General features: G+C 44.6%; 1 protein-coding gene across 1 annotated transcript in view; it reads right to left on the reverse strand.

Annotated features, from left to right (window-relative positions):
* The window catches only part of LOC118395063 (potassium/sodium hyperpolarization-activated cyclic nucleotide-gated channel 2-like), a 53632-nt gene extending 36096 nt beyond the window's left edge, over positions 1-17536 (reverse strand). Inside the window, exons 1-2 of the mRNA XM_035788848.2 lie at positions 16291-17536; positions 7270-7693 (exon numbers count right to left, since the gene is read on the reverse strand). Of these exons, the coding sequence (XP_035644741.1) occupies positions 7270-7693; positions 16291-17465 (1599 nt within the window). The 5' untranslated portion in view covers positions 17466-17536. The remainder of the gene's footprint in view (positions 1-7269; positions 7694-16290) is intronic.
* Between the last annotated feature and the right edge of the window lie 1308 nt (positions 17537-18844).

Consider the following 18844-nt stretch of genomic DNA (forward strand, 5'->3'; position numbering starts at 1 on the left):
TCTTACAACTGGGATTTCTGGAAGAACTTGGGAATGTTGGGAAAGTTACCAGGATTTTGCGACCCTACCTACAAGTCACATTATACTGGCATGCAAAGTGATGTGCAATTCCTATTGGAATCCAGCCAGAGTTAGGCTTTCCATCAGCTGGAATTTTTATTCACCTGCAACCTGCATTCAGAATGACTGCCATGGGTTAGGGACATTGTGAGGAGACTTCCTAAGGCATTTAAACTGGAACAACCATTTCAGTAAAGGGTACAAAAATTCAAAATAAATGAATGGATTAATTTAGATTTTTTTGTTGTTGTTTATCTCTGTGTAGCATAAGATTGATTAATCAATGTAAATGCAAAAACCCTGATATTTAAAACAATTCTAAAAAATCTACCTGCAGTGGAGCATGAAAATATCATAATGATAATGATTATGGTACTAATTGGCCTTTTATGGTGCCACCACAGTGACAAAGTTGTTAGTTCATTTTAAGTGGCAAAAACATCATTGTATCTTTTGGTGGGTACAAATATGTACCTTTCTTATGCATTACCGTACAGTACCATGTGAGATCACAAGTGTATCTCTGAAGGTACATCATGTGGATTTTGATCTTTGTACCCCAGGGAACAATACTGTACTCAAAGGAGATGATTGTGGACTACAGGAAAAATAGGACCGAGCACGCCCCATTCTCATCGACGGGGCTGCAGTGGAGCAGGTTGAGAGCTTCAAGTTCCTTGGTGTCCACATCACCAACAAACTAACATGGTCCAAGCACACCAAGACAGTCGTGAAGAGGGCACGACAAAACATATTCCCCCTCAGGAGACTGAAAGATTTGTCATTGGTCCTCAGATCCTCAAAAGGTTCTACACCTGCACCATCGAGAGCATCCTGGTTGCATCACTGCCCGGTATGGCAACTGCTCTGCCTCCGACTGCAAGGCACTATAGAGGATAGTGTGAATGGCCCAGTACATCACTGGGGCCAAGCTTTCTGCCATCCATTTAAGTCATTTAGCCATCCAGTACCTATATACCAGGTGGTGTCAGAGGAAGGCCCAAAATTGTCGAAGACTCGAGCCACCCTTGTCATAGACTGTTCTCTCTGCTACCGCACGGAAAGAGGTACTAGAGCACCAAGTCTAGGTCCAAGAGGCTGCTAAACAGCTTCTACCCCCAAGCCTTAAGACTCCTGAACATCTAATCATATGGCTACCCAGACTATATGTGCATTGCCCCCCTCTTTTACACCGCTGCTACTTTCTGTTATCATCTATGCATAGTCACTTTAATAACTCTACCTACATGTATATACTACCTCAACTAACCCCGCACATTAACTCTTTACTGGTACCCCCCCTATATATAGACTCGCTATTGTTATTTTACTGCTGCTCTTTAATTACTTCTTACTTTTATTTTTTATTCTTATCCATATTTTTTTTGCATCATTGTTGGTTAGGGGCTCATAAGTAAGCATTTCACTGTAATGCTAATAAAAATGTGATTTGATTTGATTTCTAAATATACAGTACCAGAGCCATATTAACAGTATACAGAGTTCTGCTAACTCGGTTTAAGATATAGGATCCGAACGAGCAGCGTGTTGGCACCCACAGGTTCCAAGACAATTACATTCTACAGAGAATGCAGATTAGAATGCTACTTTAATGGAACGCTTGGTGCCAACATGTAGCTGATTGGCAAACTGTATGGCTCTGTTAGGTTCTAATTTTGAGTAAATAACTCACGAACACAAGAGAAGCTTAACCAACACAGCTGTAATTCGTACAAAAAAACATTTCACACGAGCACTGGTATTTAATCTTTTATCTTAAGCTGAGTTTCCTCCTCCACAACAGAACAGCCAATGCATCTCTATTGCTAGACAGAACCTTAGTGATATCGGTTCTTCCTCACATCATCTAACCTGATCTCTACCCCAAAGTGATCACTCCTCCCCAACTCAAGGCTGTCATGGTTATTGATACCAGACCGTGTCTCTTCTCCTTCCAGAGGATACTTGATGGCTAACAATGACATATCCTGACACAATGTAACTTTCCCTCAGTGACATTGTTAGTTTCTAAGATTTCCACCCGTCTCTCCTCATCAAATGACCGCCACATGTAATCGCTTCCCTGAACTCAACACATTCCAAGCTTAGTTGCACAGACTACATACCTTCCTCCTGTAACCCTTAACTTCTGGTGTAGACCCTCTCTACCTCAGCACTCCATCAGCGACATGAATAAGTATATTTTCTTATTCCCAGAACCCAACAGCTCTAATCAGCACCATGGACAGTGTCAATGTTCTTCCTGACGGAAAACAGATAACCAAAGGGAAGCAGTAATAGAAAACAATTTGAGGCGTATTCTCAGCATTTCTGTGTGAAAATATAATCACTAGAAGGACTCATTCCCTGAGGCCCTCCAGTTTTCAAATAGAAATTTGCATCCTGTAGCTCTAACTCCAAAAAGTTCTGGGACACTGTAAAATCCATAGAGAACAAGAGCACCTCCTCCTAGCTGGCGAACACGGTCACCACCGATAAATCCATGATAATCGAACATTTCAATAAGCATTTCTCTACGGCTGGCCATGCTTTCCTCCTGGCTACCCCAACCCCAGCCAACGGCTCCACACCCCTCGCAGCTACTTGCCCGAGCCTCCCCAGCTTCTCCTTCACCCAAATCCAGATCGCAGATGTTCTGAAAGAGCTGCAAAACCTGTACAAATCAGCTGGGCTAGACAATCTGGACCCTCTCTTTCTAAAATTATCCGCCGCCATTGTTGCAACCCCTATTACCAGTCTGTTCAACCTCTTTCGTTTTGTCCGAGATCCCTAAAGATTGGAAAGCTGCCACAGTCAAATTCAAAGGGGGTGACACTATAGACCCAAACCTAGACCCAAACTGTTACAGACCTATATCCATCCTGCCCTGCCTTTCTAAAGTCTTTGAAAGACAAGTTAATTTATAAACAGATTACTGACCATTTCGAATTCCATTGTACCTTCTCCACTGTGCAATCCTGTTTCCGAGCTGGTGCACCTCAGCCATGCTCAAGGTACTAAACGATATCATAACCGCCATTGTTAAAAGACAGTACTGTGCAGCCGTCTTTTTTAATTTTTAATTTTACCTTTATTTAACCAGGGAAGTCAGTTAAGAACACATTCTTATTTTCAATGACGGCCTGGGAACAGTGGGTTAACTGCCTGTTCAGGGGCAGAATGACAGATTTGTACCTTGTCAGCTCGGGGGTTTGAACTCGCAACCTTACGGTTACTAGTCCAACGCTCTAACCACTAGGCTACGCTGCCGTCTTCATTGACCTGACCAAGGCTTTCGACTCTGCCAATCACCGTATTCTTATCGGCAGACTCAATAGCCTTGGTTTCTCAAATGACTGCCTCGCCTGGTTCACCAACTACTTCGCAGACAGAGTTCAGTGTGTAAAATCGGGGGGCCTGTTGTCCGGACCTCTGGCCGTCTCTGTGGGGGTACCGCTGGGTTCAATTCTCGGTCCGACTCTCTTATCTGTATATATCAATGATGTTGCTCTTGCTGTGGGTGATTCCCTGATCCACCTCTACGCAGACGACACCATTCTGTATACATTTGGCCCTTCTTTGGACACTGTGTTAACTAACCTCCAAACGAGCTTCAATGCCATACAACACTCTCCAACTGCTCTTAAACGCTAGCCAAAAGGTATGCTTTTCAACCGATCGCTGCATGCACCCGCCCGCCCGACTCGCATCACTACTCTGGACGGTTCTGACCTAGAATATGTGGACGACTACAAATACCTAGGTGGCTGGCTAGACTGAAAACTCTCCTTCCAGACTCATATCAAACATCTCCAATCCAAAATCATATCTAGAATCGGCTTTCTATTTTGCAACAAAGCCTCCTTCACTCACACCGCCAAACTTACCCTAGTAAAACCATCCTATCCGACTATCCTACCGATCCTCGACTTCGGCGATATCATCTACAAAATAGCTTCCAATGCTCTACTCAGCAAATTGGATGCAGTCTATGACAGTGCCTTCCGTTTTGTTACCAAAGCGCCTTATACCACCCACCACTGCGACCTGTATGCTCTAGTTGTCTGGCCCTCGCTACATATTCATCACCAGACCCACTGGCTCCAGGTCATCTATAAGTCTATGCTAGGTAAAGCTCAGCCTTATCTCAGCTCACTGGTCACGATAACAACACCCACCCATAGCACGCGCTCCAGCAGGTATATCTCACTGGTCATCCCCAAAAACAACACCGTCCTTTGGCCGCCTTTCCTTCCAGTTCTCTGCTACCAGTGACTGGAACGAATTGCAAAAATTGCTGAAGCTGGAGACTTACATTTGCCTCGCTAACTTTAAACATCAGCTATCTGAGCAGCTAACCGATCGCTGCAGCTGTACATAGTCCATCTGTAAATAGCCCACCCAATCTGCCTACCTCATCCCCAGATTGTTTTTATTTACTTTGCTGCTCTTTGCACACCAGTATCACTACTTACACACCATCATCTGCTCATCATCATCGGCTCATCTATCACTCCAGTGTTAATCTGCTAAATTGTAATTACTTTGCTACTCTGGCCTATTTATTGCCATACCTCCTAATGCCATTTGCACACGCTGTATATAATATAATAATATATATGCCATTTAGCAGACGCTTTTATCCAAAGCGACTTACAGTCATGTGTGCATACATTCTACGTATGGGTGGTCACGGGAATCGAACCCACTACCCTGGCGTTACAAGCGCTATGCTCTACCAACTGAGCTACAGAAGGACCAGTATATAGACTTTCTTTTTTTTCTATTGTGCTATTGACTGTACGCTTGTTTATTCCATGTGTAACTCTGTGTTGTTGCTTCTGTCGACTGCTTTGCTTTAAATTGGCCAGGTCGCAGTTGTAAATGAGAACTTGTTCTCAACTAGCTTACCTGGTTAAATAAAGCCTGTCTGTGCCTATTTAACAACAACCCATCTCAGCACTCCTCTTCCATGCATGCCAAGTATCCTCCTCTAACCATCATGCATCGCTCTCTTTGTTTGTCGCATCATGTCTTCAGAAATCCAATTATCCAAAGGTAAGGGGCACACACAGGGCCCAGTGCATCCACCATCCACACCACTGTAAAATGCCAGCTTGTGCCCGATGCCTGGCCTACTTTCATAAAAGAAAAGTTAGAATGATCCCATTATCCCCATTAGACCTTTTGTGGCATCGGTGTGAGATGAGGGATAGATAGACGGACCAGACAGACCAAGGCCCCTCCAAGAGAACACAGTAGAGGGGGGAAATGAATAGAGCAGAGGTATATTAGGCTACCTAGTGGTTAACGCATTGGACTTCTAACCGAAAGGTTAGAAGATCGAATCCCCGAGCTGACAAGGTACAAATCTGTTGTTCTGCCCCTGAACAAGGCAGTTAACCCACTGTTCCTAGGCCGTCATTGAAAATAAGAATTTGTTCTTAACTGACTTGCGTAGTTAAAGGTAAAATAAAGAAATATTGTAGATGAATGAATAACTAGTAATGGCCAAAGGACAAACCAACCAATCAATCAAGTACCATCCGAAGCTAACAAAGAGACAGAAAATGGTGGCACAATTAAAGGCTAACCTACGAGGAACGCTAGCCTAACTGAATTATAATAATAATAATAACAATTAGCCAGATATATAATCATAGTGAGCACCCCCTCCAGTGTGCCATATAACCACCCCACCTGCTCCTCCTCGGCTTCTTCATTTATTAACTGTGTTTGCCTCTTCTAAAATGTTGCTTATCAAAATGAGCAGATGCCTTCTGGGAGTCGCGGGTCAAACGGGGAGACAGCGACGGCACTGATGGTGATTAGGATGCAAAGTGTGTTTTAAAGTTTAAACCCTCCTGCCAACAACAACACACAGGTCAAGAACAGCAAAGTAAACCTCCTGGCCCTCGACAAACGACTGGGAACAAACACAGGCAGGGCTGGGTCCAGACTGTTTAACAGCTTATTGGTTGTCAGCCAACAACTAAAGTTCTTAGATGGAACTCAGGGACCTGACAGCACTTAGACGAAAGTCTGCTTTGATATTAATCTATAAAGAAGTCCAAATGGATGTGGGACCAAGAGGTCCTGGGTACAGAACAGTGCGGTATACCTGTCAAATGTTTAATGCTTGGCAGAGCATTCTATGATTTTCCACCTTGTCTGGACAACCTGTCGCACAATTTATTTATTTTTTTACCTTTATTTAACTAGGCAAGTCAGTTAAGAACAAATTCTTATTTTCAATGACGGCCTAGGAACAGTGGGTTAACTGCCTGTTCAGGGGGAGAACGACAGATTTGTACCTTGTCAGCTCGGAGGTTTGAACTTGCAATCCTTCCAGTTACTAGTCCAACGCTCTAACCACTAGACTACCCAATTCACTACCACTCACTACCAAACTTACTACCCACAATTCACTAACCATCACTACCCAAAATCACTGCCTACAATTCACTACCCTCTTTCATTACAATCATCAGCAATAGCACGATCCTGGCTCTTAGCCTACTTCCTCCGTGACAATAGCCACTTGTCCTCTTTAGCATGGCCATCTAGTGACTACCCTGAACCCATGGGTCACGTAGGGATGTTAGCCTACTTTCTCCCATGGGTAACTACACATTAGTAGTGGATGAGGTGAGTTGACCACTGTACAATGTAAAAGCACTTTACATCTAGAGTAAAGCACTTTAGACCTACAGTGGAAGTGTGGTAAAAAAAAATAATAATCCAACCATTATCATTTTCATTATTGTCATGGGAAATTGCATGATGCTGCTTTGAGCCTATCTCATCTTGCTTCTATACAATGCTGCCCCACCTCCCTACTGTACCTTCTCTCAGACAATATGTATACTTAGTATAGCCATGTAGCTTTCTAGCATAGTTATCTATGGTGACTATCCTAAACCATGTATTATGTAGCCACGATGCTGTGAGTGTGTACTACACATTAGTAGTGGATCAGATGAGTTTCCATCTTACAAAGCTCCAGGAGAATGGTGCTATGTGTATACTATAGTTATCATCCTTTCTCCTATCATCAGGACAATAAATAGTTGATGAGGCTAGTTTGAGTTCCCCCCCTTACAAGATCTTTGAGAACTATTGTGAAAAGTGACGAATAGATGCAATCCATTATGATAATTATTATAGGCCATGAAGCATTTCGGGGGGCTGTGTGGAGTGTTGTCCTACCTCTTCCCACTGGTGGATGTAGCGGATGAGCCGGGACAACCTCAGGAGCCTCAGTAGGCTAAGGATCTTAGTGAATCGTACGATCCTCAGGGCCCTGGCAGTCTTATACATCTCAGAGTCGATCCCCTTCTCCACGATCAGGAAGATATAATCCACGGGGATTGAGGAGACAAAGTCCACGATGAACCAGGTCTTCAGGTATGTCTTCTTGATGGTTTTGGGGTCCAGGATGATGTCGGAGTTGTCCTCGATGATGATGCCTGTGCGAAAGTTGAGGACCAGGTCCATGAGGAAGAAGGTGTCTGAGATGACGTTAAAGATGATCCAAGGGGTGGTTGTCCCGTCGTTGAAGAAGGTGATGCCCACCGGGATGATGATCAGGTTACCCACCATGAAGAGAAGCATTGTGAAATCCCAGTAGAACCTGGAGAAAGAGAAAGGGGGAGAGAGAGAGAGGAGAGTTTGTGTGTGTGCGTGTGTGTGTGAGGGAGTGAGTGCATTTGTGTGTGGATGAGGGAAAGGTAAAAGCGAGAGGGAGAGGTGGAGGTGGAGGAAAATGATAGAATAGAGGACAAAAGCAGAGTGATAGAGGCAAGGGAGGGAAACGGACAGGCACTGGGGACTTTCTAACAAAAACTGGTGAGTGCGTAAGCAAACTACAAAGACCTACAATATGTTAGGCTGAAGGGTTATGTTAAGCTGATTAATATCGATTTGCATTTTGCATTTCAGTCATTTAGCAGACACTTTTATCCAAAGCGACTAACAGTTAGTGCATTCGTATTAAGATTAGACAACTACATATCACAGTCATAGTAAGTACATTCTTCCTAAATAGAGTAGTTACCAGCAAAGTCAGTGTCAGTAGGAAAAGACAAATGCAATTTTATTTTATTTATGTTTTTATAGGGTGGGGGTAAGACTGAGCTGTCTTATTTCAGATACTCTTTGAAGAGGTAGGGTTTCAGTTGTTTTTGGAAGATGAGCAGGGACTCTGCTGTCCTAGCTTCAGGGGGAAGCTCGTTCCACCACTGGGGTGTCAGGACAGAGAAGAGCTTTGACTGGGCTGAGCGGGAGCTGACCCTCAGTGGGGGTGAGACGGCCAAGAGACCAGAGGTGGCAGAATGGTGTGCTCAGGTTGGGGTATAAGATTTAAGCATAACCTGAAGGAATATGAAAATTAATGATTGATGAATGAATATTATTATATTATTATTACATGAATGAGAATGAGCATTATTGTTGTAAATTATTGTTTTGGTACACCTCCAGTGTAGAAAATACATTATACAGTGGGGCAAAAAAGTATTTAGTCAGCCACCAATTGTGCAAGTTCTCCCACTTAAAAAGATGAGAGAGGCCTGTAATTTTCATCATAGGTACACTTCAACTATGACAGACAAACTGAGAAAAAAAATCCAGAAAATCACATTGTAGGATTTTTTATGAATTTATTTGCAAATTATGGTGGAAAATCAGTATTTGGTCACCTACAAACAAGCAAGATTTCTGGCTCTCACAGACCTGTAACTTCTTCTTTAAGAGGCTCCTCTGTACTCCACTCGTTACCTGTATTAATTGCACCTGTTTGAACTTGTTATCAGTATAAAATACACCTGTCCACAACCTCAAACAGTCACACTCCAAACTCCACTATGGCCAAGATCAAAGAACGCAAGATCTCACCCCGTGGGGTCAAAATGATCACAAGAACGGTGAGCAAAAATCCCAGAACCACACGGGGGGACCTAGTGAATGACCTGCAGAGAGCTGGGACCAAAGTAACAAAGCCTACCATCAATAACACACTACGCCGCCGGGAACTCGAATCCTGCAGTGCCAGACGTGTCCCCCTGCTTAAGCCAGTACATGTCCAGGCCCGTCTGAAGTTTGCTAGAGAGCATTTGGATGATCCAGAAGAAGATTGGGAGAAATAATCATGGCCTCTAAACCTTCAAGCTGCATACTGGACCCTATTCCAACTAAACTACTGAAAGAGCTGCTTCCTGTGCTTGGCCCTCCTATGTTGAACATAATAAACGGCTCTCTATCCACCGGATGTGTACCAAACTCACTAAAAGTGGCAGTAATAAAGCCTCTCTTGAAAAAGCCAAACCTTGACCCAGAAAATATAAAAAACTATCGGCCTATATCGAATCTTCCATTCCTCTCAAAATGTTTAGAAAAGGCTGTTGCGCAACAACTTACTGCCTTCCTGAAGACAAACAATGTATACGAAATGCTTCAGTCTGGTTTTAGACCCCATCATAGCACTGAGACGGCACTTGTGAAGGTGGTAAATTACATTTTAATGGCATCGGATCAAGGCTCTGAATCTGTCCTCGTGCTCCTAGACCTTAGTGCTGCTTTTGATACCATCGATCACCACATTCTTTTGGAGAGATTGGAAACCCAAATTGGTCGACACGGACAAGTTCTGGCCTGGTTTAGATCTTATCTGTCGGAAAGATATCAGTTTGTCTCTGTGAATGGTTTGTCCTCTGACAAATCAACTGTAAATTTCGGTGTTCCTCAAGGTTCCGTTTTAGGACCACTATTGTTTTCACTATACATTTGACCTCTTGGGGATGTTATTCGAAAACATAATGTTAACTTTCACTGCTATGCGGATGACACACAGCTGTACATTTCAATGAAACATGGTGAAGCCCCAAAATTGCCCTTGCTAGAAGCATGTGTTTCAGACATAAGGAAGTGGATGGCTGCAAACTTTCTACTTTTAAACTCGGACAAAACAGAGATGCTTGTTCTAGGTCCCAAGAAACAAAGAGATCTTCTGTTGAATCTGACAATTAATCTTAATGGTTGTACAGTCGTCTCAAATAAAACTGTGAAGGACCTCGGCGTTACTCTGGATCCTGATCTCTCTTTTGAAGACCATTTCAAGGACAGCTTTTTTCCATCTACGTAACATTGCAAAAATCAGAAACTTTCTGTCCAATAAGATGCAGAAAAATGAATCCATGCTTTTGTCACCCTATTACAGGGGCTGAGTCACTGGCTTACTGGGGCTCTCTCATACCGTCCCTGTAAGGGGTGCGTCACCTGAGTGGGTTGATTCACTGATGTGGTCATCCTGTCTGGGTTGGCGCCCCCCTTGGGTTGTGCCATGGCGGAGATCTTTGTGGGCTATACTCAGCCTTGTCTCAGGATGGTAAGTTGGTGGTTGAAGATATCCCTCTAGTGGTGTGGGGGCTGTGCTTTGGCAAAGTGGGTGGGGTTATATCCTTCCTGTTTGGCCCTGTCCGGGGGTGTCCTCGGATGGGGCCACAGTGTCTCCTGACCCCTCCTGTCTCAGCCTCCAGTATTTATGCTGCAGTAGTTTATGTGTTGGGGGGCGAGGGTCAGTTTGTTATATCTGGAGTACTTCTCCTGTCCTATTCGGTGTCCTGTGTGAATCTAAGTGTGCGTTCTCTAATTCTCTCCTTCTCTCTTTCTTTTTCTCTCTCGGAGGACCTGAGCCCTAGGACCATGCCCCAGGACTACCTGACATGATGACTCCTTGCTGTCCCCAGTCCACCTGGCCGTGCTGCTGCTCCAGTTTCAACTGTTCTGCCTTATTATTATTCGACCATGCTGGTCATTTATGAACATTTGAACATCTTGGCCATGTTCTGTTATAATCTCCACCCGGCACAGCCAGAAGAGGACTGGCCACCCCACATAGCCTGGTTCCTCTCTAGGTTTCTTCCTAGGTTTTGGCCTTTCTAGGGAGTTTTTCCTAGCCACCATGCTTCTACACCTGCATTGCTTGCTGTTTGGGGTTTTAGGCTGGGTTTCTGTACAGCACTTTGAGATATCAGCTGATGTACGAAGGGCTATATTAATACATTTGATTTGATTTGATTCATATGGTCAGATGAAACCAAAATATAACTTTTTGGTAATAACTCAACTCGTCGTGTTTGGAGGACAAAGAATGTTGAGTTGCATCCAAAGAACACCATACCTACTGTGAAGCATGGGGGTGGAAACATCATGCTTTGGGGCTGTTCTTCTGCAAAGGGACCAGGACGACTGATCCGTGTAAAGGAAAGAATGAATGGGGCCATGTATGTATCGTGAGATTTTGAGTGAAAACCTCGTTCCATCAGCAAGGGCATTGAAGATGAAATGTGGCTGGGTCATTCAGCATGACAATGATCCCAAACACACCGCACGGGCAACGAAGGAGTGGCTTCGTAAGAAGCATTTCAAGGTCCTGGAGTGGCCTAGCCAGTCTCCAGATCTCAACCCCATAGAAAATCTTTGGAGGGAGTTGAAAGTCTGTGTTGCCCAGAAACAGCCCCAAAACATGCTCTAGAGGAGATCTGCATGGAGGAATGGACCAAAATACCAGCAACAGTGTGTAAAAACCTTGTGAAGACTTACAGAAAACGTTTGACCTCTGTCATTGCCAACAAAGGGTATATAACAAAGTATTGAGATAAACTTTTGTTATTGACCAATTACTTATTTTCCACCATAATTTGCAAATAAATTCATTAAAAATCCTACAATGTGATTTTCTGGATTTTTTTTCTCATTTTGTCTGTCATAGTTGAAGTGTACCTATGATGAAAATTACAGGCCTCTCTCATCTTTTTAAGTGGGAGAACTTGCACAATTGGTGGCTGACTAAATACTTTTTTGCCCCACTGTATATACAGAAGTAAACTCAGCAAAAAAAGAAATGTCCCTTTTTCAGGACCCAGTCTTTCAAGGATAATTTGTAAAAATCCAAATAACTTCACAGATCTTCATTGTAAAGGGTTTAAAGACTGTTTCCCATGCTTGTTCAATGAACCATGAACTATTAATGAACATGCACCCGTGGAACAGTCATTAAGACACTAACAGCTTACTTAGGACACTTACTTACAGCTTAAAATTAGGACACCTAAGAGGCCTTTCTACTGACTCTGAAAAACACCAAAAGAAAGTTGCCCAGGGTCCCTGCTCATTTACGTGAACGTGCCTTAGGCATGCTGCAAGGAGGCATGAGGACTGCAGATGTGATCAAGGCAATAAATTGCAATGTCCGTACTGTGAGACGCCTAAGAGAGCGCTGTAGGGAGACAGGATGGACAGCTGATCGTCCTCGCAGAGGCAGACCACGTGTAACAGCACCTGCACAGGATCAGTACATCCGAACATCACACATGCGCGACATGTACAGGATGGCAGCAAAAACTGCCCGAGTTACACCAGGAACGCACAATCCCTCCATCAGTGCTCAGACTGTCCGCAATAGGCTGAGAGAGGCTGGACTGAGGGCTTGTAGGCCTGTTGTAAGGCAGGTCCTCACCAGACATCACTGGCAACAACGTCACCCATGGGCACAAACCCACCGTCGCTGGACCAGACAGGACTGGCAAAATGTGCTCTTCACTGACGAGTCGTGGTTTTGTCTCACCAGGGGTGATGGTCGGATTCGCGTTTATCATCAAAGGAATACAGAGGCCTGTACTCTGGAGCAAGATCGATTTGGAGGTGGAGGGTCTGGAGAGGTATATCACAGCATCGTCGGACTGAGCTTGTTGTAAATTGCAGGAAATCTCAACGCTGTGCGTTACAGGGAAGACATCCTCCTTCCTCATGTGGTACCCTTCCTGCAGGCTCATCCTGACATGACCCTCCAGCATGACAATGCCACCAGCCATACTGCTCGTTCTGTGCGTGATTTCCTGCAAGACTGGACTGTCAGTGTTCTGCCATGGCCAGCGAAGAACCCGGATCTCAATCCCATTGAGCACGTCTGGGACCTGTTGGATTGGAGGGTGAGGGCTTGGGCCATTCCCGACAGAAATGTCTGGGAACTTGCAGGTTCCTTGGTGGAAGAGTGGGTAACATCTCACAAGAAGAACTGGCAAATCTGGTGCAGTCCATGAGGAGGAGATGCACTGCAGTGCTTAATGCAGCTGGTGGCCACACCAGATACTGACTGACCCCCCCATTTGTTTAGGGACACATTATTTCATTTCTGTTCGTCACATGTCTGTGGAACTTGTTCAGTTTATGTCTCAGTTGTTGAATCTTGTTATGTTCATACAAATATTTACACATGTTAAGTTTGCTGAAAATAAACGCAGTTGACAGTGAGAGGATGTTTCTTTTTTTTCTGAGTTTATGTGGATACCACTTCAAATGAGTGTATTCGGCTATTTCGGCCACACCCGCTGCTGACAGGTGTATAAAATCGAGCACAGAGCCATGCAATCTCCACAGACAAACATTGGCAGTAGAATGGCCTTACTGAAGAGCTCAGTGACTTTGAACATGGCACCGTCATAGGATGCCACCTTTCCAACAAGTCAGTTCGTCAAATTTCTGCTCTGCTAGAGCTGCTCAACTGTAAGTGCTGTTATTGTGACGTAGAAACGTCTAGGAGCAACAACGGCTCATCCACGAAGTGGTAGGCCACACAAGCTTACAGAACAGGACCGCCAAGTGCTGAAGCGCATAAAAATTATCTGTCCTCAGTTGCAACACTCACTACTGAGTTCCATACAGCCTCTGGAAGCAACGTTAGCACAATAACTGTGTACCGGGAACTTCATGAAATGGTTTTACATGGCTGAGCAGCCGCACACAAGCCTAAGATCCCCATGTGCAATGCCAAGCATCAGCTGGAGTGGTGTAAAGCTCGCTGCCAATGGACTCTGGAGCAGTGGAAACACGTTCTCTGGAGTGATGAATCACACTTCATCATCTGGCAGTCCGACGGACGAATCTGGGTTTGGCGGATGCCAGGAGAACGCTACCTGCCCAAGTGCATAGTGCCAACTGTAAAGTTTGGTGGAGGAGGAATAATAGTCTGGGGCTGTTTTTCATGGTTCTGGATAAATCCCTGAGTTACAGTGAAGGGAAATATTAACACTAGCATACAATAACATTCTAGATGATTCTGTACTTCCAACTTTTTGGCAACAGTTTGGGGAAGGCCATTTCCTGTTTCAGCATGACAATGCCCTCGTGCACTAAGCAAGGTCCATACAGAAATTATTTGTCAAGATCAGTGTGGAAGAACTTGACTGGCCTGCACAAAGACCTGACCTCAACCTCATCAAACACCTGTGGGATGAATTGGAATGACGACTGTGAGCCAGGCCTAATCAGCCAACATCAATGCCCGACCTCCCTAATGCTCTTATGGCTAAATGGAAGTAAGTCCTCACAGAAATGTTCCAACATCTAGTGGAAAGCTTTCCTAGAAGAGTGGAGGCTGTTATAGCTGGAAAGAGGGTACCAACTCTATATTATTGCCCAAGACATTGCAATGAGATGTTCAATGAGCAGGTGTCCACATACCTTTGGTCATGTAGTGTATGTATTTGCGTTTTATTATTGTAGTAGACATAGGCCTATGTTGTTTTTCTTATCAACAACAACAGTAGCAGCATATGCCTTAATTGCAGGTTTATGAATATTTATATAAACTGCATGGGAAAAGAAAATAGCTTAAGTGAAATGGTACTAGTATTTTGGTCAAACTAATTCAGTAAAATCCAATGAGCCGAGGCTTAAAGAGTGGGTTACACTGTTGGGTGCTGCTGATGATGACAGTCAGAAGTACAGGGCTAGTAGGCTTGTTTTCATTGATAAGAGTATTCATGGCCGGGCAGTCATAGGGGGCTCGCTGCAGGTGCAACGCTGAGTCATTACACTGCGACTGACGCACTAGGTCTTAACCGTGTACCTAGAGATAGTGAACACAGCTCTGCAGTTTACACCACAATAATATCATATTTGATTAACCCTGTAGGTGACGCTATTTGTGAGAACTATGGGCATGCCTACTCCTATGAGAGACTTGTAATTCTGGTGTTGTAATTCTGGTCTCTCTTCGAAACTATACAGTCAAATTATACATATTGGATACGTATCAATAAAGTATTGTATTGAATCAACATTATTTGTTCAGATACGTAAAAATGAGCCGAGCAGAAACTGCGCGATGTGTGAATCGAAAGTAGCTAAAAGTAGCTGCCAGCTCCACTCTTGGTTAAACGGGAGCTGTCCACTCGCGAGTGGTGCTGAAACGAGGGAGGGAAGCGCCCATGTGTCTATCACGAACTTCAGTGGCACAAAGATGCAATTCTATGACCCTGCATACAATGGGCCCATTTCCCGAAAGTAAAGCATTTCATAATCAACATGACCCTCTCAAAGGCGAGAGGACCCACATATGTATGTCAAAAGGCGTGAGATGTCGATTGTCCTTATCGCTGATAAAACCGTGATATAGGGGAAAGCAAACCCGTCATTATTCAAATGCTTGATCTGGGGAGTCATAGAAGCGGATATGTCTCGAGTGAGCATGCTTGAGGTTTTAGCACACTTTGCTCAAGGTGACATTCCATTACTGAGTCCATCACACACCCCGGCAGTCCTGTCAGTCAAGGATCTAGAGCACAGCCGGCCACGACGCTAACATCGGCTCGAAACAAGCCATATTTTAATCTAGCCCCACGGTAAATAGCCTAGTAATTGGCGTGATTTAATAATGTTGGGTTAAGATTAGCATACTGTTCTGAATGAGATCGATGCGAGGCTTGGTTGGTTATCCCAGACATTCAACAGAGGGTTGTTGTTTACAACCTTGAAAGGACACGATATCATCGCTATTCATAAAGCCTATACCTTGCCAAAAAGCTTTGCGCTCAGGTTGTCTTTGAAATATACTAAAAAGCACGACTAAAAAACCTGTCTTTGTTAATGTCCTATTGTTTAATGAAAATCACTACATAGATGGGTTCCATTCAATAAAATGTAATCGAAATGTATAGGCTAAAATACCAGCCAGAACAGGTGGGCCAAAATGGGTTATCATGTCTGGTTTATAACAACTAATGACAATAGACTGTGTTGCACAATGCACATTGATAATAGGCATTCTACTTTTGGGCCCCTGGATTCTCATTCTAACTTGTTGATGGTGCTATGGGGCCAAACAAAGGCCCTCCATGACAATGCCAACATGCACACTCACAGATACCAACCGCAGCACTTAACCCTTACCTGAAATCACTGTAGGGGTGGATAATCCAATTGCCCGCTGATTTAACCCGCTCTTGCTCCCTCTCCACCGCCTTTTGACTCCCATACATACGTAAGGAGAATTTGTTAACTCCAGGTTGCAGCATGGCACTGAATTGTCGCTGCATGAAGGTGCTTCCGCCGGGCTCGGCATCCTCGGTCTGGATCTGGGGTCCCTCCTCGGGCTTCTGGAAGGTGACAGAATTCCTGGGCTGCTGGGTCGTCTGGGTCTGGGTCGAGCCGTGCAGCGATGAGGAGGCTTTCCTGCTCGGTGCGTTGGAGAAGGACACCCTGGAGTCTTTTTTCTCGGGGACGCCGGTGGAAACCGGGGTGATGCCGGGGTTTGCGCCCACTTCCCCGTGGCCCTGCGTGGTGGAGATTGTCATGGAGCCATCCATGCTGGCCCTGGCTGAGTTACAAGCACCACGCCTAAGGGTCCCTCCGTCTTCGGCTCTACCCGCCCCGGCAGTCTTGTTGGAGATGATCGAGCGCAGGCTCCCGGTCCCGGAGTCCCTCCTGCATTCTCCGTTTTTGTTGCATTTCATTCTTGAAATTGGAGCGGTGCTGTTGCAACCATCACCTGCTGCCGCATTTAAAACCTCGAGTGTGACGGCGGCTCTAGACGTCTCCGCCCCTGCCACTCTGTTGGTCTCGCCGCGCCCGGCATTATCTCCCAGACACGTTGTGGTATCAATCGCTTTGGATGCTACAGTGGGCTCAGTGGCAGCAGGCGCGTTTTCCGCTTGCAGTAGGCTGGGCTCGTTGTTTGTAGAGTTATTTCTGGTAGCCGTGGCCACGGCTCCCCCTCCTGGCGTAAAGTTCTTCATTCTGATGCTACCTCCTCCGCCTCCACCACTACCGCTACTGCTGTTCCCCCCGGCTCGGCGCAGCCGCGGATGCTGAAACTTGGACTCCTCCTCACCATCCTCCGCCTCGTCCATGATTGCGTTGCTGGCCACGACGAGCTGCTTCACTCTTGGGGCGCTCTGACTGGCAGCAGCAGCGGGGACAGAGTCAACACAATTGCCACTGTTGCTGCTCCTACAATTGGACGCGGCAGCTTTGGGCGCGGTGATGTGGCTACATCCGCTTCCGCCCGCAGCCTTCTTTTTCATGGTCGCCTTCTTGTCCATGGACATGTCAAATTGTGCCTCCATTTATCTTTAGAGAAAACCAATCAGGAACAAAGGAGAGGGGAGAGAGAGAAAGGAGAGAGAGGGAGGGTGCACGTGACTTCTTTGCAAACTTTACAAGAGCAGGTATCTGTGGCTGTGCTCACTTTCAGAGATCATGTAAGCATCGCTTCAAGATAGTTTCTCTTTTATCACATATAATACACATTTGATGGCAGTTGCTCTGTGATTAAGTCACATTCGACAAAAGATACTGTAAACCTTAGGCCTTATTTAATTAACCTGCAATGAAATTCGAATCAATCAAACTTCCCAAATATTCAACAAGCTTTCAGCTAAAATCATAATGTGGAGTCCTTTAGGGTCAATGACTCACAACATTCAAAAGCTATATTAAAACGTCATAATGAACCAATGATATATTTTTTAAGGGTGTTTTCAATTACAATATGTCAAACAGGCGTGTAGCCCCCTCTAGTGTCCATACAGGTGGAATACATTGAAAGAGACCTCAAAGTGATACTAGTATTTTTCCTTTACCTCAACTCATTTGCACTGATGAGACGGTGAACTCCCACAGTAACAGCAACTTTCCAATTGGCATCCATAACTTTCAGGGAATGGAAATCAAGAGATAAGGGGAGGAGGCCGCAACTATCGAAATGCATCCTTTATAAGCATGTCCTTGAATCTAAATATTTGGGTTTTCATTAAAGATTATCTTCAAAGATACAGCTTTCATCTTACACCAAGCTTTCCAAGAAGAGGGGTACAGTCACCCAGACCTTAGATTAGGATATCAGTGAATAGATACATAGCGTTCGCAGGCACCAAATGATTATTTCTGGTAGGATTACATTCTATCTCCAGTTATAGCCTGATGTTACCACCATCAACAGAACCATATAACTTATTGTAACCACACTATTATTTCAGGACTACTTTACAATAGAGAAACAATGTTCAATCCATCTCAAATTGTATCCAAGCATTGAGTTGAGCTGAGCACGTATTGCATTTTAATCAATCATACAGTGTTCAAACCAGACCAACAGTAGGATACTAAGGAACAGCTCTGAAAAAGGACCCCAACTCCTGATCTGATAGTAGACAAGGATGCCTTTGAGGGAGATCAATGGTTAGGGAAAAAGTGGCCAGTATTTATTTATTGCCAAGTCTGCTATATCCAGAGCAATGTATTCAAAGTGTTGGGACCATACAAATAGAAGCAATAGAACAGGCATCCCCATTCAAGTCAATGATGGCATAATGGGTGGACTGGAGGCCATTGCAAGTGTACCCATAGGAGCAAAGCAGTAACTAAAATCAGGAACTAAAAGCAAGAAGTGTACCCATCAATATGTGCTGTGATTTTTGATTCAACTCAACTCATCCAGGCTGTA

Source organism: Oncorhynchus keta, chromosome 15 (assembly GCF_023373465.1).
Source record: "Oncorhynchus keta strain PuntledgeMale-10-30-2019 chromosome 15, Oket_V2, whole genome shotgun sequence".
Classification (NCBI taxonomy): Eukaryota; Metazoa; Chordata; class Actinopteri; order Salmoniformes; family Salmonidae; genus Oncorhynchus; species Oncorhynchus keta.